Source organism: Doryrhamphus excisus, chromosome 17 (genome assembly GCF_030265055.1).
Source record: "Doryrhamphus excisus isolate RoL2022-K1 chromosome 17, RoL_Dexc_1.0, whole genome shotgun sequence".
Classification (NCBI taxonomy): Eukaryota; Metazoa; Chordata; class Actinopteri; order Syngnathiformes; family Syngnathidae; genus Doryrhamphus; species Doryrhamphus excisus.
The window spans coordinates 10,073,555-10,091,182 of record NC_080482.1 but is presented as its reverse complement, the minus strand read 5'-3'; the positions used below and the strand labels follow the sequence as shown (position 1 = coordinate 10,091,182).

General features: G+C 42.4%; 1 protein-coding gene and 1 long non-coding RNA gene across 4 annotated transcripts in view; both read right to left on the bottom strand.

Annotated features, from left to right (window-relative positions):
• The window catches only part of LOC131105079 (uncharacterized), a 101,667-nt gene extending 101,454 nt beyond the window's left edge, over nt 1-213 (bottom strand). For both annotated transcript variants that reach the window (XR_009119873.1, XR_009119874.1), the window contains exon 1: nt 94-213. This is a non-coding gene — a long non-coding RNA (uncharacterized LOC131105079). The remainder of the gene's footprint in view (nt 1-93) is intronic.
• A 120-nt stretch (nt 214-333) lies between these two features.
• eva1ba (eva-1 homolog Ba (C. elegans)) lies at nt 334-16,612 on the bottom strand. 2 transcript variants are annotated; one of them, XM_058052823.1, is made up of 5 exons: nt 16,412-16,612; nt 4,328-4,469; nt 4,137-4,204; nt 2,126-2,215; nt 334-1,500 (listed from the first exon to the last, which is right to left on the bottom strand). In XM_058052823.1, the coding sequence occupies exons 4-5, from the start codon at nt 2,190-2,192 to the stop codon at nt 1,058-1,060; spliced, it is 510 nt and encodes a 169-aa protein (XP_057908806.1). In that variant the 5' UTR covers nt 2,193-2,215; nt 4,137-4,204; nt 4,328-4,469; nt 16,412-16,612; the 3' UTR covers nt 334-1,057. The 2 variants fall into 2 exon arrangements, with proteins under 2 accessions (XP_057908806.1, XP_057908805.1); XM_058052822.1 differs by lacking the exon at nt 4,137-4,204 and having other exon boundaries at nt 336-1,500; nt 16,412-16,611.
• Between the last annotated feature and the right edge of the window lie 1,016 nt (nt 16,613-17,628).

Here is a 17,628-nt window from a genome sequence, read left to right as displayed (position 1 = left end):
GTTCATAATAGCTTCGTTTATGTCATGTTCACAAACTCCAACGTAAGATATTAGGGCCAAAATGAATACATGTTCTTTAGAAACGTTTCTTACTTGTTTGGGGTCCACTTGTCGTGCACGTCTGCCGTGTAATGCCTTCAACTAGCTTGTTGAGGACATACAAATGTTTGTATGAAGTGCCTTCACAAAATCAACAAAGTAGCTGGTGAAAGCTCAACCCTGATTGGTCAGTTCTCCCAACAAGCTGGCTTCTTATTGGTTGAAGCGAGATCCACCGAGCTCTTCATACAAAAAGAGTATATGATGGAAAAATTACACATTGTTGTTTATAAGAGATATTTATGTACAAAATACACAAATACATGGAATGCAAGTAATAAAAACACATAAAAGTACACTATCCTTCCCTGGGGGCGTGCATGTGACACAATTATAGGTTCCAGCTCTTTGTTCTGTGCGGTATTTTCTTAAAAAATACTGCCCTCTATTTTTAAGGAAATTACTAATCCTATGGCATCTCATACTGCTTCCTTTCAGAAGACTAGTAAAAACATTTTTCTCACGCAAGTGACACAGTTTTGTTGTTATTCCCACATATTTTATTATTTAGTTTATTTTTTTCTGTGAAGAATCAACAGCAGACTATTTGAGCTTAATTATTTAATACTTTAATTTCCTTTTTGGTGAAAATAATTCAAAAAATATGTCATTTAATAGCAACCTGACTATGATAACTATATTTTATTTGGAACATCATGTGCTGTGGGATTATGTTATTTAATCATTGTAATTTCCTTTACAGGGGCACGACAGTTTCACCTACATGAGAACCTTCATTGCAACATAGAGTACATTCTAAATAGTGTCCATATGAATGCTTTCATTTCATATTCAATACATAACACATTAAGCACCACGCTCAAAGCTTCAAGTGTCATCAGCTCCATTCATTCTGCAGTCTTTTAAGACACCTTTTGGTTTTCATTGTCAGTATTGTAACGTAGCAAGTGCAATGTCACAGTCAAACACACCACAGTGGGCCTTCAAGTCATGTGGCTTAGTAGTAATGCACCCTTCCGATGGTCCCCGTTCCCGAGCCCAAAATATCTGGTTGTCCGTTCCTCCATATCTCCCGTATGATCCTCTCCCGCTCCTCCAGCCGCTGTGCTCTTTCCAGCTCGTCGGCCGAAGTGAACACGTTCAGCGTCCCGTCGGAATGGTTGCTGCTGTGGTTGCAGACGGGGATCTCGGTGGCGAGTAGCGAGGCGGGCGCTTCCACATCGTGAGACCTCTCATCGTCGTCTTCGTCATCGCTGTCCTCGTCGTCCTCGTCGTCCTCGATGTCTTTCGGCTGCTTTTTCTCCGGAGCGGCGGCGGCGGCGGACGAGGCCAGGTTAGTGCGTGGCTTGCAGGAGATGCGGATGACCAGCAGGCAGAGGGTCAGCACCAGGCCGAAACACACGCCCAGCACGAAGTAAAGCCCGAAGGTCTCTGGGTTTGCTGGGTGAACAAGTACAATCATTTCATACACACTTTTTTTGAGGAAAAATAGGCTTCTAAAGTAGCACGCAGACCTCACAGCTAGGAGACCAGGGTTCAATTCCACCCTCGGCCATCTCTGTGTGGAGTTTGCATGTTCTCCTCGTGCATGCGTGGGTTTTCTCCGGGTACTCCGGTTTCCTCCCACATTCCAAAAACATGCTAGGTTAATTGGTGACTCCAAATTGTCCATAGGTATGAATGTGAGTGTGAATGGTTGTTTGTCTATATGTGCCCTGTGATTGGCTGGCGACCAGTCCAGGGTGTACCCCGCCTCTCGCCCGAAGACAGCTGGGATAGGCTCCAGCACCCCCGCGACCCTCATGAGGAAAAAGCGGTAGAAAATGAATGAATGAGGCCTCTAAAGTTGCTTTTTCTTTGGCTTATCTGAGTCCCAACCATACACTGTATGATCTCATTTAAAACCTCAGCATTTATTTTACCACCAGATAGACATTTAAAACCAAAATTAATGAATTATTAATTAAATAACTTTAACAATTTGTTTTTGAATAGGTTAGCATATATTGAGCAATAATTTACTTACATGACTAAATCAGTATTGGATACTACATCTGTGACTTACCTTTAATGTGTGCATAAGCAGCTATGCTGTTGCTCAGGAGGTCCATTTCTTTCTTCTTCACATCCATAGTGGCTTTTGCGTCCTTCAAAGCTGCAACAGATAAATCACATGCACCCTCATGTTGGGAATGACTTTTAAACATCCATGCTTTTCCAGTGTGGAGAGAATTCCGTGCAGCACTTGGATGTCAAACCCACGAAACCGCTGCGGTTCTTCACATGCCTTGCGGGTGGGCGGGATGACGCCTACAGAGTATCACACAAAAGCGCCTCTGTGTGCCTCTTTTTCGCGCCCACTTCATCTGGGGGTCGTCATAATGCATCTGGCACATGGTACGCTGCTACTGCCTTTCCGTCTCAGAGGTCGGGGTCAATTTTGCATGTACTCGACTAGGAACTCTTTCTGATGGGATCTGCAGAAACCCTTGTGAGGCATGTTTGTACAGTGTGGACATTTTTGTCCTTGACAACTAAGATTCTTGATGACTTTTGACCTTACAGACCTTACAAGACCGCCAGCACATTGAGATACAGTCCCTCGTTTATAGTGGTTCATTGGTTCCAGACCCTGTTTAGCCCTAAAACAGATATAGCTTATGGTGGCATGCCTAACACAACCTATAGGGGGCCCAAAAATGTAAATTCCAGTCATTGGAGTCATGGGGGTATGCTGGAGCCTATCCCAGCTGTCTTCAGGCGAGAGGCAGGGTACACCCTGGACTGGTCGCCAGCCAATCACAGTACTGAAAAGCCAATAGAAACATAAAACAAACCAGTAGAAAATAAAAGGAGGTGCTTTCATTCATTCATTCATTCATTTTCTACCGCTTTTCCTCACGAGGGTCGCGGGGGTGCTGCAGCCTATCCCAGCTGTCTTCAGGCGAGAGGCGGGGGGGTACACCCTGGACTGGTCGCCAGCCAATCACAGGGCACATATAGACCAAAAAAATGCAACTTTTTAATGTGAACAAAAAGTGTCTGAGAAGTGACATGAGTGCGCAAAAGGACAACATCAAACGCAAAAAAAACAAAAAAAACAAAAAAATCAGATACAGGTCACATACAGTATGAACAAGAAATAAATGGGAACTGATCTGCAGTGGGGGGCAGCACGGCGGTCGAGTGGTTAGCGCGCAGACCTCACAGCTAGGAGGACCAGGGTTCGACTCCACCCTCGGTCATCTCCGTGTGGAGTTTGAATGTTCTCCCCGTGCATGCGTGGGTTTTCTCCGGGTACTCCGGTTTCCTCCCACATTCCAAAAACATGCTAGGTTAATTGGTGACTCCAAATTGTCCATAGGTATGAATGTGAGTGTGAATGGTTGTTTGTCTATATGTGCCCTGTGATTGACTGGTGACCAGTCCAGGGTGTACCCCGCCTCTCGCCCGAAGACAGCTGGGATAGGCAGCACCCCCGCGACCCTCGTGAGGAAAAGCGGTAGTAAATGAATGAATGAATGAATGAATGATCTGCAGTGTGAAGGTTCATTCATTCATTCATTTTCTACCACTTATCCTCACGAGGGTCGGGGGGGGTGCTGGAGCCTATCCCAGCTTCAGGTGTCTTCAGGTGAGAGGTGGGGTACACCCTGGACTGGTCGCCAGCCAGCCAATCACAGGGCACATATAGACAAACAACCATTCACACTCACATTCATACCTATGGACAATTTGGAGTCACCAATTAACCTAGCATGTTTTTGGAATGTGGGAGGAAACCGGAGTACCCGGACTAAACCCACGAATGCACGGGGAGAACATGCAAACTCCACACAGAGATGGGAGGTGCTTATAACCAGAATAATTCCCAGATGATCACCAATATGGGCCTCGTCTTGTGGCTGGCAGCGGGAAAAAAAAACATCTTGAGAAATGATGACGTACTGGCAAGTCATCCCGCACTAACCTGCCGGCTCTCTTAAGTGGAACCACATGTCATCGTGCCCACACATAGGTAACACGGATAGCTTTAAATTGCACTAACCGCATGTTTATGTCTGTCCAAATCTCACCTTCTGGTGACCTCAGTGAAGGGTCTCTGTCATGATGTCAATGCCTCTGTGATTTATACCTTATTTGACTGTTTTGGGAAAATTCAGCCACAAAAAAAACACACATGTAGACCATATGTCATGTAGATTTGGGAGTCAACGAGTGAAGCAAAAACACGTTCTTGTAAACAGAATGGAGATGAGGTACTTACCACGGAATTAAACTGCAAAGTGGGTCTTCAGTCCCAGTTCATGGTGTGGAGAATGGATGTGAAACAATCACGCTCCTTTACTTTGTCCTTCTCGATTTGGAACAAGCTTTGCGATCTTTGGTCCTCAGTTCATTTGGACACCCTGAGACATGAGCAAACACACACACATACACACACAGACGTCAAGCCACATTAGATCTAAAGTCACTGAGGCGTCTGCAATGCAAACAACAGTCGGCCTATTGGAGTAAGAGGACCACAGGGAACACTTTCACTGCAAAAAAAAGTTGGCGCTTTTGGTTGGCTTTTACGTGCATCACACACGGCTCTCGTGTTCATCATCTTCCTTCTGAGATGACAGCCATGCAGACCCAATTTGATGCAGTAAGCGGAATATGGTCCGAGCGCTGGCAGACTGACCCCCAACCAATGCTAGCGGAACTCATATGTCTATTTTACAACATGTACATGTGATGCTGAGCATGTGCACTCAACTTCTTTGGTCGATCATGTCGAGGCCTACCCTGAGGGGACTCTGTCCTGTCAAAGAACTGGATGGTTTTGCTAGCTCAGTTTCTGGGTGTTGGCAATATTCTTATACTCCTAGAAAATCCTTAAGTAGAACAACAATGTGAGGGTGTACTAACTTTTGTGAGATAACCTTAAATTGTATTATTGAAAGCAGGAAGTGAACAAATGTAACAGTTACTGATTGTGAAAGAAAAAAAAATTATGCAAATTTTAGCCATCTGATTTCTCCATTTTTTCTTAAACCTAATGCAGTTGATGTTTGCTAAATACAAGGATGAAGAGTCTTGAACCAGTCATGATGTGCTATACATATCACTATATTGACACCTACTATGGTACCCATTATGTCATTGGATGGTAATATCAGCTTGTACTTCGGTACGAGGTGCATTATTTAAAAAAAAAAACAAAAAAAAACCTTAAGCTGTATTATGGAAAGCAGGAAGTGAACAAATGTAATGCATTTATGCATGGAAATGCATTATTTAGGCCAATAATACACAACATTTGGTTAAATATGGTACCGATTATGTCATTGTATGGTCATATCACCTCGTACTTTGGTACATGACAAAAATAAAATAAAAAATAAATTAATTAACTATATTAAGAAAGCAGGAAGTGAACAAATGTAACAGTTACTGATTGTAAAAGTACCAGATGGAGGGGTAGGATTTAATAAGCTTTGCTTACTCCTTTTGGACATGTGGAACTGTGAACTGATTATGTGATGCATTCAATTGTAATCTGATGCATGTTCAAATGAAATAAAACCATTACCATAATGGATATCGGTTGCCATGTTTCTTTAATGGCTAGTTTGTTTATTAGATGTTTATTTGTTTTCAAACATGAATGACTTTAAAACATCCTTTCCTTTGCCTCTATTGTCATCAAAAGCGAAGAAACCATCCCTCAGCTAGTCCAGTCTACTTCAATTCTTTGCTGGATATTTAACAACCTGTCACATTTGGCCCTGAGGAACTCCAAACATTCCAATAACTGGCTGTTAAACTTGGCCTAAGATCACTGCAAAACCCCTAAAACTTTCTACTGTAAGTGACCTTAATAACAATGAACAGAAGCCAACTACCCGGAACACTCTATACCTCCTAAACCAGGGGTCTCAAACAAGCGGCCCGCGGGCCAAATGTGACCCACAGGACACTAGTTTGAGGCCCCCGCCTTGATATGAAAGTTTAATGTTAGTGCGGCCCGCGCAAGTTTGATATGGATGCTGTATGGTATCATGTACCAAGTTTTTATTATTTGCCGTTTTATTATTATTATTATATTTATTTATTTATTACCGATTGATTGATTTTCTTTATTCTTGATTTGTTGATTTTTCATCTTATTTTGTGTAAGATATTTGAGAACAGTGGAATGTTTTATCAGAGCTTTTCTTGTAGAAAATTGGAACCAAAGCGACGTTTTTTAAATTTTTTTGTTTTTAATAAATGTTTTTTTTTGGGGGGGGGGGGAACCTGATGCGGCCTAGTCTCACCCAGACCCGAGCTCCAGTGGCCCCCAAGTAAATTGAGTTTGAGACCCCTGCCCTAAACTTTGCAGTATATACTAGATAATATAAGACTCTTCAGTAAAAATACCCAAAAGTACCCAAAGACCATGACACCATACATTTAAAATTGACCTTGAAAAGCCTCAAACCTGAGGGGGTGTTGGTTGCTTCTAAGTAGGTGGGCTGTGAAAAATGTCGCACTTTGACCTTCTTACAACTTGTACCCCTAAAAAAAAGGCCCAGCTGCCAGCTACATATTTTTTAGCAGCACTTGAGTGCTTTTTAAGGGTTAGAGGTTGATCTCAACTCAGCTTGTAGTCAAGACAACATAAACCAAGGCTGTGTCTCAAACCGCATACTTACATCATAGATTTAAAGGGGACCTCTTATGCCTTTTCCACTTTTCTGACCTATAAATGTAGTTAGAATGTTGTATTCTCCTGTTAAATGATGCCAAAGTTTCAAATAATGAGCTTTGCGCATATGGAAGTGAGCCTTAAAAGAAGTTTGGGATGGCTCAAAACGCTCAGTTTCAAAAGGTGTGGTAAAAATTCCCCTTTGTGATGTCACAGAGGGGCAGACTTATGTGAATGGCAATGTTTGGAGGCGGGCCGTGGGTGGAATAAATTAAAACAGCGCTAACCACTCGTGCAGCCCCCAGTGTGAAGGTATCCTGATTTACATTTTATGAATTATATGATTTTTCAGTCATATTACATGGATGAAAAAATAACCACCACAGGAAGTACGCTGTCAAGAAAAACACAATACAAAGGAACTCTCCAAATGTGAGTCTCTTATTTTTGTCTAAAATATCATATTTTGGGCGGCACGGTGGTCTAGTGATTAGCGCGCAGACCTCACAGCTAGGAGTCCAGGGTTCAATTCCACCCTCGGCCATCTCTCTGTGAAGTTTGCATGTTCTCCCCGTGCATGCGTGGGTTTTCTCCGGGTACTCCGGTTTCCTCCCACATTCCAAAAACATGCTAGGTTAATTGGTGACTCCAAATTGTCCATAGGTATGAATGTGAGTGTGAATGGTTGTTTGTCTATATGTGTCCTGTGATTGGCTGGCGACCCAAAGACAGCTGGGATAGGCTCCAGCACCCCCTGGGAAGTCCCTCGTGAGGAAAAAGCGGTATAAAATGAATATCCGACTGGTGTCAAGCAATACAGTTTGGTTTTCCACTGTGTACTATTTGTACTGCAGGGTTTGTTAGTGATAAAACATTATGGATTACAGCAGAGTTAATTTGCATGTAATAATGTCTTCTTTGTTACATCCATTTGTGAAGGTTTACCCATCAGAACTTTACAGTGTACCTGTATTCAAAACATATCTTATGACTTCACGTATTCCCAGACAAAAAACGGAACTGAGTTTCTGCTATCTGTTGCACTTACTTCCTTGTTTTTCAATTACTTTTCCAGTCCCCCACAGAGCTAAATGTCCTCCTACTAATCCACTCTCTGTTAGCCAAGCATCCTTTCACTGAGATCTTTGCTTTTGACTCCAGGGTAATAAAGTAAATAGCTATAGTATCTGAGTAATCAAGGTCAAAGTTAACACTTGCACACCTTATGCTGGAATGCGGACAACCTGAGCTCCATCGGGACTCCTTGGGGGATCCATTTAGAGCCCCGTCTAAAGTAAATACTAATTACACCACACTTGTTGTGTTATTGTTTCGTTGCGAGGGGAATTATTAACAGACCTCCCTAAAACAAATTTCAAGCGTGCCAAGTTTGCGTTCCTCTCACAAACATTCGCCGTTTTTACAACAACCTCGTCGTTTTTAACAAAGGCGTCACACAGCAGTAAAACCCTTTAGCGCACACTCTATAGCACGCATTGTTGTGGAGTGCTGAGCGCCGCAAAACCGCTGTGCCAAAAAAACAGTGCACTCGTCTGTGGTACTGTGGGAAGATCTTAACACAAATATTTCTGCAGTGGTTGGGTATATTTGACTCTTGAAAGCAGCTTTCATATCCAGACTGGAAGAGTTGTAATGAGTTCTCCCATGATATTAATATCTTGTCCTATTTTTGGTCCCGGCCGGGCTTATAATTGTGTCTTTCCTGGCGTCATATCCTGAGGTGTAACAACGAAGCATCCTCTTCCTGTGTTTTTCTGATGGTCATTTAGCCTGGTCTTGACAGGATAAATAAAACAGTATTATCACATACTACAGTATTAATTGGCCCTGTACCCTAGAAACCGCCCATGAATGATACGGGAAAATGCCGAAATGATACTGTGTCAAAGCCCAGGGCAGTGATACTGATAAAATATAGAGTTTAACCATGGCCAGTATCAGCCCCCGTAGCTGTCCACTCAGAGCGCGCTGCTCTGGTATCGTGCCCGTGAAACAACCAATCAGAGAACAGCACACGAGTGCTTAGTGCCTAGTGCTTCTCCAGTCACCAAAAAACTCAAACTTGATTATTCATTCATTCATTCATTCATTTTCTACCGCTTTTTTAATGGAACTTTAATTGTCAGACATTGATAAGATAAGACTGTTGATAAAATATTATTGTTGAAATATTTTTGCAATTACTGTGTTTACACTGTTTAGATATAATACATGTAATAAACTGAACATTTTCGGGAAACAAAATGGTCTTTTGATTAAATAGTACGTGATAATTAGGTCATGATTAAATAGTATGTGATAATAAGATCGGGCGGCACGGCGGTTCATGGAATTGAACCATGGTCTCCTAGCTGTGAGGTCTGCGTGCTAACCACTCATGCAGCCCCCAGTGTGAAGGTATCCTGATTAAAATTTTATGAATTATATGATTTTTCAGTCAAATTACATGGATGAAAAAATAACCACCCCAGGAAGTACGCTGTCAAGAAAAACACAACACAAAGAAACTCTCCAAATGTGAGACCTCACAGCTAGGAGACCAGGGTTCAATTCCACCCTCAGGCATCTCTGTGTGGAGTTTGCATGTTCTCCCCGTGCATGTGTGGTTTTTTTCCGGGTACTCTGGTTTCCTCCCACATTCCAACAAACATGCTAGGTTAATTGGTGACTCCAAATTGTCCATAGGTATGAATGTGAGTGTGAATGGTTGTTTGTCTATATGTGCCCTGTGATTGGCTGGCGACCAGTCCAGGGTGTACCCCGCCTCTCGCCCGAAGACAGCTGGGATAGGCTCCAGCACCCCCCGCGACCCTCGTGAGGAAAAAGCGGTAAAAAATGAATAAATGAATAATAAGATCATCACATGGTTTGTCTGGTATCAGGCCCAGTATCATGCCCCCGTGTGCCAGTATCAGCCCGAGACTGAAGGTGATAACCTATAATTATCATAGTTAAAAAAAACTGCCAATACTAATATTAATAATACACAGGGAGAATGTTCCGACGACAATGCTATTTCTGTCTGAGCATTGTTTACATTGAAGGATGTGAGTTCCAAACTATCATCTTGTGCGATTATTTTCTTATCATCCTAAAACAACAATGGACTTTCCTTTAGGAAATAAGATTCCCCGGATCATCCAAGTCCAGTTTCATAAGCGGAGGATGTCTGGTGTCTATTGTACACAGATGTCATCTCAATGATTTATCCACAGCGCTCCGAACAGCAGCACAAAAACTGCAGTAAAGCAATGAAGAACTCCTTTGGAATTTATGTAAGGGAGTTGAAACATTTGATATACGCACTGATGAAATAATAACAAGGGAGCACAGCACCGTCCGTGTTGTTTCCTGCTTTTAATGACACAGAACGAATATTTTTAGCACCTGGAATTTCAGTACAAGCCGCAAACTGCTTTTTTCGGCGGTTTGGCGGTGGCTGGCTGGCAGACTAAAAATAGATTTTAATTAGTCACAATTGTTGTTTTTGGTGTCGGATATGAGAAGCTGCCATTAGAATTTACAGTATCCTGCGTCTCTGCAAGTAGTTCATTAAAAAAGTTCCTGCGGCTCAGCATTTTTAGAATAAGCAGGTCAGAATGTGGAAATGTTAAAATGTGAAACTCCTCGGAGGAGCAGAGATGGAGGACAACATCTCTGTGGAAACATGAAGCTCAGTAAGGTGAAGGTAACCTCTAATGGAAGCCACAACAAACAAACTTTCTTTGGTCCTTGGGACAGCAAGAAGGACCTCCTTGTCAAGGTCTTTTCAGGGTCTCTAATGTTTAGCTGTAGTATTTGGACACAAGACAGGCCTGTGGTTGACCCCCACGTTCCAAACCAGACTTAGGTCACTGAGGACTTTTGAAAAAAATCGCACGGTTTGATTTAGTGAGAGCGATTGGAACATTGTGAAACGACCACATACCGTTTTGGAGCACACCACAGATAATACGAAGGCTACATCGAGTATTACAGTACATTTCATATCCATTAATATACTGTGTACATCTGAAATTGTTGTAGAGTGAAACATGTAATTCCAACAGAATTTTCTGGAAAAATACGCACAAAACGTTGGACTTGGAACTGCTGTCATCACAAGAGACTTTATCGAAGTCTAACAATGTTTAAAGTTTCGAAGTCTATCGAAAACCTACATTTCTACTGGTTCACTTCCTTTTACGCTTGTATGTCAGTGCATAAATTCATTGCTACTTTGTGACTATTACTCTCAATGTGAAATTTTGACATTCTGTTTCATACTGGGTAAATGAATGCATCCCATAGTTGTCATGTTATTGTGAATGAATGAAGTGCCTCTGCTGGTTGCAGCCAAGTAGTGCTCTTCATGCTTCAAGATACAATCTGGCATGGAACTATACCTTTATCTTTAAAGAGATGTATTGTTTTTACCTTTTAATTAAAGCTGTTAATCGAGTAAAATATTTAATCATAATTAATCACATTTTTAATATATAGTTAACTCATTATTAATCACATTTTTAAAAGTGCTTCTGCTGGTTGCAGCCAAGTAGTGCTCTTCATGCTTCAAGATACAATCTGGCATGGAACTATACCTTTAACTTTAAAGAGATGTATTGTTTTTACCTTTTAATTAGAGCTGTTAATCGAGTAAAATATTTAATCATAATTAATCACATTTTAATCTATAGTTAACTCATGATTAATCACATGTAATCACAGATATAAATATGTTTTCATCTATAAAAAGTAGGGATGTAAATATTGTATATTTGTGGTAAACAATTCTATGATAACTACATTAAATTTCATGAATTAATTAATAAATGAATTAAAAGTGCCTCTGCTGGTTGCAGCCAAGTAGTGCACTTCATGCTTCAAGATACAAACTGGCATGGAACTATACCTTTAACTTTAATGAGATGTATCGTTTTTACCTTTTAATTAGAGTTGTTAATCGAGTAAAATATTTAATCATAATTAATCACATTTTAATCTATAGTTAACTCGTGATTAATCACATTTAATCACAGATCTAAATACGTTTTGACCTATAAAAAGTAGGGATGTAAATACTGTATCTTTGTGGTAAACAATTCTATGATAACTACATAAAATTTCATGAATTAATTAATAAATGAATTAAAAGTGCCTCTGCTGGTTGCAGCCAAGTAGTGCTCTTCATGCTTCAAGATACAATTATTCACCAATCACGTGATCATTACATTACATTATTACGCCCTATTTGACGTAGAGCTATACCTTTATCTTTAAAGAGTTGCATTGTATTTACCTTTTAATTAGAGCTGTTAATAGATTAAAATATTTAATCATGATTAATCACATTTAGTTTGTAGTTAGCTCAAGATTAATAACATGTAATCACAGATATAAATAAGTAAATACTGTATCTTTGGTATCTATGGTAAAAAATTCAATACACAACTATGATAAATACATCAAATTTTATGTAAAGGGGTATCGGTTTTGGGCCATTATTTTATGTGGTACGCTTTTGGAAAACATATGGAACTGATTGGTGTTTGATGCTCCGCTGTTTATTGTTTGCCCTGCTGTAAAAATGTTCAAGGCATGTTAAAAAGAAAATGCGGTTGTCATGTTTAAGACTTTGGTCCAAATGCTCAGCTCTATTAATATTTGTACTACTTCCACTGTTCATAACTTAAGCTCTCTGCTTTGTGTTCCCAGCTGCATGTTCAAAAAGCAAAATGCAACTTGTGCTAAATTCCCTCTGTAGTGGCTCTCAAACGAAGCCCTGCGTGTTTGTGCAGCACTCCCGAACGCTTCCAGGACATGATCCTTACGTTTGATGTCGAATCTAAAAGAACATTGTGTGTTTGGTCACGTGTTGATGATGTGTTTGACTTTGGCCACACTTTTTTTTTTTTTTTTTGACGTGCACTCAATGAACAACAGAACCAATGAGTAAACACAGACCTGAGCCAGCACTGGCATTAACAAGACTTTTCAATAAAAGATAGACTTATAAATTCAACGCCAGTGTGACGCCAGGCCTGGATGACTCCCAGCGTATCCTCGTGTTTTGGAGGGGTGGGGAGCGGGGGGCTACCACAGTGTAATGCTTGTCCCGTAGAGAGCGTGTTCAGTGAGCCCTGGCAGGTAATGGGAGGGTAATGGAGATATGCCATGGCGCTGGGGGTTAGGGCAAGTGGTTAATAGCGGCCAGATGTGCTCCTGATGTGAAGCAGCATCACTTTGCTTTAGTATGTAAATCACATGCAGATATCCCAAGTCGCATTTCTTTATACCGATGTTATCACACTATGTACAAGCTGCTCACTCCAATGCATGCAATCTTATTGAAAGCATTTATTTGTTGATATTCCACTCCTGTGATTGGCTAGCGACCAGTCCTGGGTGCAGCCCCCAGTGTGAAGGTATCCTGATTTAAAATACTATTGATTCCAAGATGGGCGGCACGGTGGTCGAGTGGTTAGTGTGCAGAGCACAGCTAGGAGACCAGGGTTCAATTCCACCCTCGGCCATCTCTGTGTGGATTTTGCATGTTCTCCCCGTGCATGCGTGGGTTTTCTCCGGGTACTCCGGTTTCCTCCCACATTTCAAAAACATGCTAGGTTAATTGGTGACTCCAAATTGTCCATAGGTATGAATGTGAGTGTGAATGGTTGTTTGTCTATATGTGCCCTGTGATTGGCTGGCGACCAGTCCTGGGTGTACCCCGCCTCTCGCACCGACATCAGCTGGGATAGGCTCCGGCATACCCCCGCCACCCAAATGAGGATAAACGGTATCAAAAATGGACGTATGGCTACAACATTTCACTCTTACTCCCCAATCGTCAAAAAAGCATGAGCTCACATCGATCTTGTACGCCACCCAGCACCACATGCTGTATCAATTACACGACCGCCGCCTATTAGCCTGTGACACACAACACGTGTTTGCCTTTTTCCATGACTGGTTTTTCTATGCCGTTTTTCAAACATTCCTGATGTTTTGACATGGAATACCAACGTTTTAGCAAGAGAGCATTGCCTGCAGGGGATTACATCAGGAACTGTCACACTGACTGTCATAGCAGGGATGTATTGGGGCGCTTGTCAAAGCAGCCGTCATTGAATATGGGAAAACGTTATGGACACATGATGTTTGTGGTCTAACGTTGAAATGCAAGGGGTAAAACATTTACAAGTGAATCAAACAACTCACGATTAAATCTGATTTATCGAGTAAAGTTTTGCTTCACAATGAATACTCTTTCAGTAACAAACAATGCCAATTCCAGATTAAGTACATTTCTATATACTGAAAGGCAACTCAATCAATTGCTAATTAAACAGAAGTAAACAAAGCTATTATCTTGAGGTGCAAAAGTCATTCATTCATTCATTTTCTACTGCTTTTTCCTCACGAGGGCCGCGGGGGTGCTGGAGCCTATCCCAGATGTCTTCGGGCGAGAGGCGGGGTAAACCCTGGACTGGTCGCCAGCCAATCACAGGGCACATATAGACAACCATTCACACTCACATTCATACCTATGGACAATTTGGAGTCGCCAATTAACCTAGCATGTTTTTGGAATGTGGGAGGAAACCGGAGTACCCGGAGAAAACCCACGCATGCACGGGGAGAACATGCAAACTCCACACAGAGATGGCTGAGGGTGGAATTGAACCCTGGTCTCCTAGCTGTGAGGTCTGCGCGCTAACCACTCGTGCAGCCCCCAGTGTGAAGTTATCCTGATTTAAAATACTATTGATTCCAAGATGGGCAGCACGGTGGTCTAGTGGTTAGCACGCAGAGCACAGCTAGGGGACCAGGGTCGACCCTCGGCCATCTCTGTGTGGAGTTTGCATGTTCTCCCCGTGCATGCGTGGGTTTTCTCCGGGTACTCCGGTTTCCTCCCACATTCCAAAAACATGCTAGGTTAATTGGTGACTCCAAATTGTCCATAGGTATGAATGTGAGTGTGAATGGTTGTTTGTCTATATGTGCCCTGTGATTGGCTGGCGACCAGTCCAGGGTGTACCCCGCCTCTCGCCCGAAGACAGCTGGGATAGGCTCCCGCTACCCCCGCGCTGTGCCGCCCTCTCTGAATATTCAGAACTCCTATTTCCATGCCACGGTGGAATTGATCCTTAAAACTCTGACTCTGACCTCCTCGAGGTCTCTACTTTGTGAAACTGCCACCAAGGGAGTCTAAACTAGAACCTGAGACCAAGAAGAGCAGTTAACAACCATCGTAGGGACAGATAACGACAAAGCATACTGATGAAATGAGTCGGTGGTTGAGGAAAGTCTGAATAGCTCGGAGAGGTCGTGCAGAAGTCAACCGCGGCCTTGGAGGGGGGGGGGGGGGGGGGGGGGTCAGTAAAACAAGCATTAACACTTAATCCTATGTTATCAGGGTTATCTGATTGACTGGAGGAGCTTAAGTGCGCTCAATTGAAGGAGACCCCTGAGAGCAGTGCTGTCCGTCATCTCTCTTTCTGCCTGATAAGAAGTGCTAAACGCTAATATCCCTATGGAGGTAGATGGACAGTCATTATAATGGAGGAGCTGCATGTACATTTGACAGTTTTTGTGCTTTGTTTGCATGTTTGTTTAAAGTGATTATACATGAGCTGGTTGGCTACCAATGAGCAGCTGAACAGGAAAGCTTACATCCTGGCTCAAATATATATGCTGCATCAGCTCATTTTTGGAACAACTTGCATGGTCCAAACATAGACTTAGCAGCAACCTCCATGTGCAATATTAAGGGCTCTAAATGCAATATACTAAGTTCTATGTGAAGTATTTCTATAATGCCTCATATTAACTCTCTAACAAGATCTCAATGTATAGACTGGTCATATATCTCATCTCGTTTCATATTATCTACATACTGTATTGTATATAAGTCTGGGAAAAACTGTTGATTTTGTTAATACTTGGGTTGTTCATTCATTCATTCATTCATTCATTCATTCATTTTCTACCGCTTTTCCTCACGAGGGTCGCGGGGGTGCTGGAGCCTATCCCAGCTGTCTTCGGGCGTAAGGCGGGGTACACCCTAGACTGGTCGCCAGCCAATCACAGGGCACATATAGACAAACAACCATTCACACTCACATTCATACCTATGGACAATTTGGAGTCACCAATTAACCTAGCATGTTTTTGGAATGTGGGAGGAAACGGAGTACCTGGAGAAAACCCACGCATGCACAGGGAGAACATGCAAACTCCACACAGAGATGGCCGAGGGTGGAATTGAACCATGGTCTCCTAGCTGTGAGGTCTGCGCGCTAACCCCTAGACCACCGTGCCGCCTACTTGGGTTGTTTATATTGTTTATTTTTCTATATTGTGTATTTTGTACTGCTTAACTGACTGTGTACTCTTGCTGCTGTGCAATACAAATTTCCCCACTGAGGGACGAATAAAGGCATATCTTAATCTTAATGCGTTGCAATAAATAGACATTGTTGGGATGGCTTTGCATGCTTGGTAAAATAGCAAAAGTGAAAGTGTAAAGTAGGATTATAGAAAGGTTATCTTGCTAAACAAGGATGCATAAACTGCTTATCAATCAAGATGTCCCGCATTCATGCTCCACTATTGTTATTAAATGAAATACAGTTGAAAGGAACGTCCCATACAGTAGAATAGATGCAAACTCACCAGTCTAGTCACAACAAATCATGTCCAAGTCTCTCACGCTTCACTCCACACAGAGTACATCAGGCAGGTTTCCTCTGAAATCAACCAGAATGGTGTGTATGAAGAGGGAGAGGGAGGCATTCATCACACACAAGCAGCCCGGGATGGTCTCTAGTTGCTGTGGTTTAAGTCCTGTAAAGAGTGAGACTGGGAAGAGGTGGTAACTTCCCCTCCAAGTTGGAGGAGGCTGACTAACACACTCGCTCTCTCTCTCTCTCTTTCCCGGCTCCAGTTCACAAGAAGCAGGAAAAAGCTGTCATACTATGCCCCCCCCCCCTGCTCTTTTTCCAACAGCAAAAAGAAGGAACAGCCTAAAATGGTCAAGATTGTAAAGGAAGGGGAGGGAGAAGGCAATGTGTGTGTGTGTGTGTGTGTGTGTGAAAGTGGGAGGTGTGGCTACCAGGTCCAGGAAAATGGGTTTGTTTTTCCAACAAATAAACAATAGGTGATTAGATGTGTGTGTAAAGATGCATGATATCGCAACCATCCGTGTTGCTGCTATAATGACTGACATGCAGACGGGGGCCATTGACTGCAAGAACAGTGGACTTAAAACAGAAACAGAAACAGCAAAAAAAGGAATATTACATGAGTGACAATTTTAATATCACTTTTATAGGTCCCAAAAATATGGCAGCTCTGCCCCTTCTTATGAAAAAGTGACTTTTTAAATGATGTCATTCATTCATTCATTTTCTACCGCTTTTTTCTCACGAGGGTTGCAGGGGGTGCTGGAGCCTATCCCAGCTGTCTTCGGGCGAGAGGCGGGGTACACCCTGCACTGGTGGCCAGCCAATCACAGGGCACATATAGACAAACAACCATTCACACTCACATTCATACCTATGGACAATTTGGAGTCACCAATTAACCTAGCATGTTTTTGGAATGTGTTTTTGGAAAGCACGGGGAGAACATGCAAACTCCACACAGAGATGGCCGAGGGTGGAATTGAACCCTGGTCTCCACGCTGTGAGGTCTGCCGCTAACCACTAGACCGCCGTGCCACCTTTTTAAATGATGTTAATGAGCACTAAATGTTCATTCGCTTTTTCTCACGAGGGTCGCGGCTGTCTTTGGGCAAGAGGCGGGGTACACCCTGGACTGGTCGCCAGCCAATCACAGGGCACATATAGACAAACAACCATTCACACTCACATTCATGCCTATGGACAATT

Bases quoted from the DNA above. Each gene is read 5' to 3' on its own strand.
- eva1ba (XM_058052823.1), bottom strand. From the start codon at position 2,192: ATGGATGTGAAGAAGAAAGAAATGGACCTCCTGAGCAACAGCATAGCT. The intron at 1,501-2,125 runs GTAAGTCACAGA...TTGTTCACCCAG, and splicing joins TGCTTATGCACACATTAAAG to CAAACCCAGAGACCTTCGGG.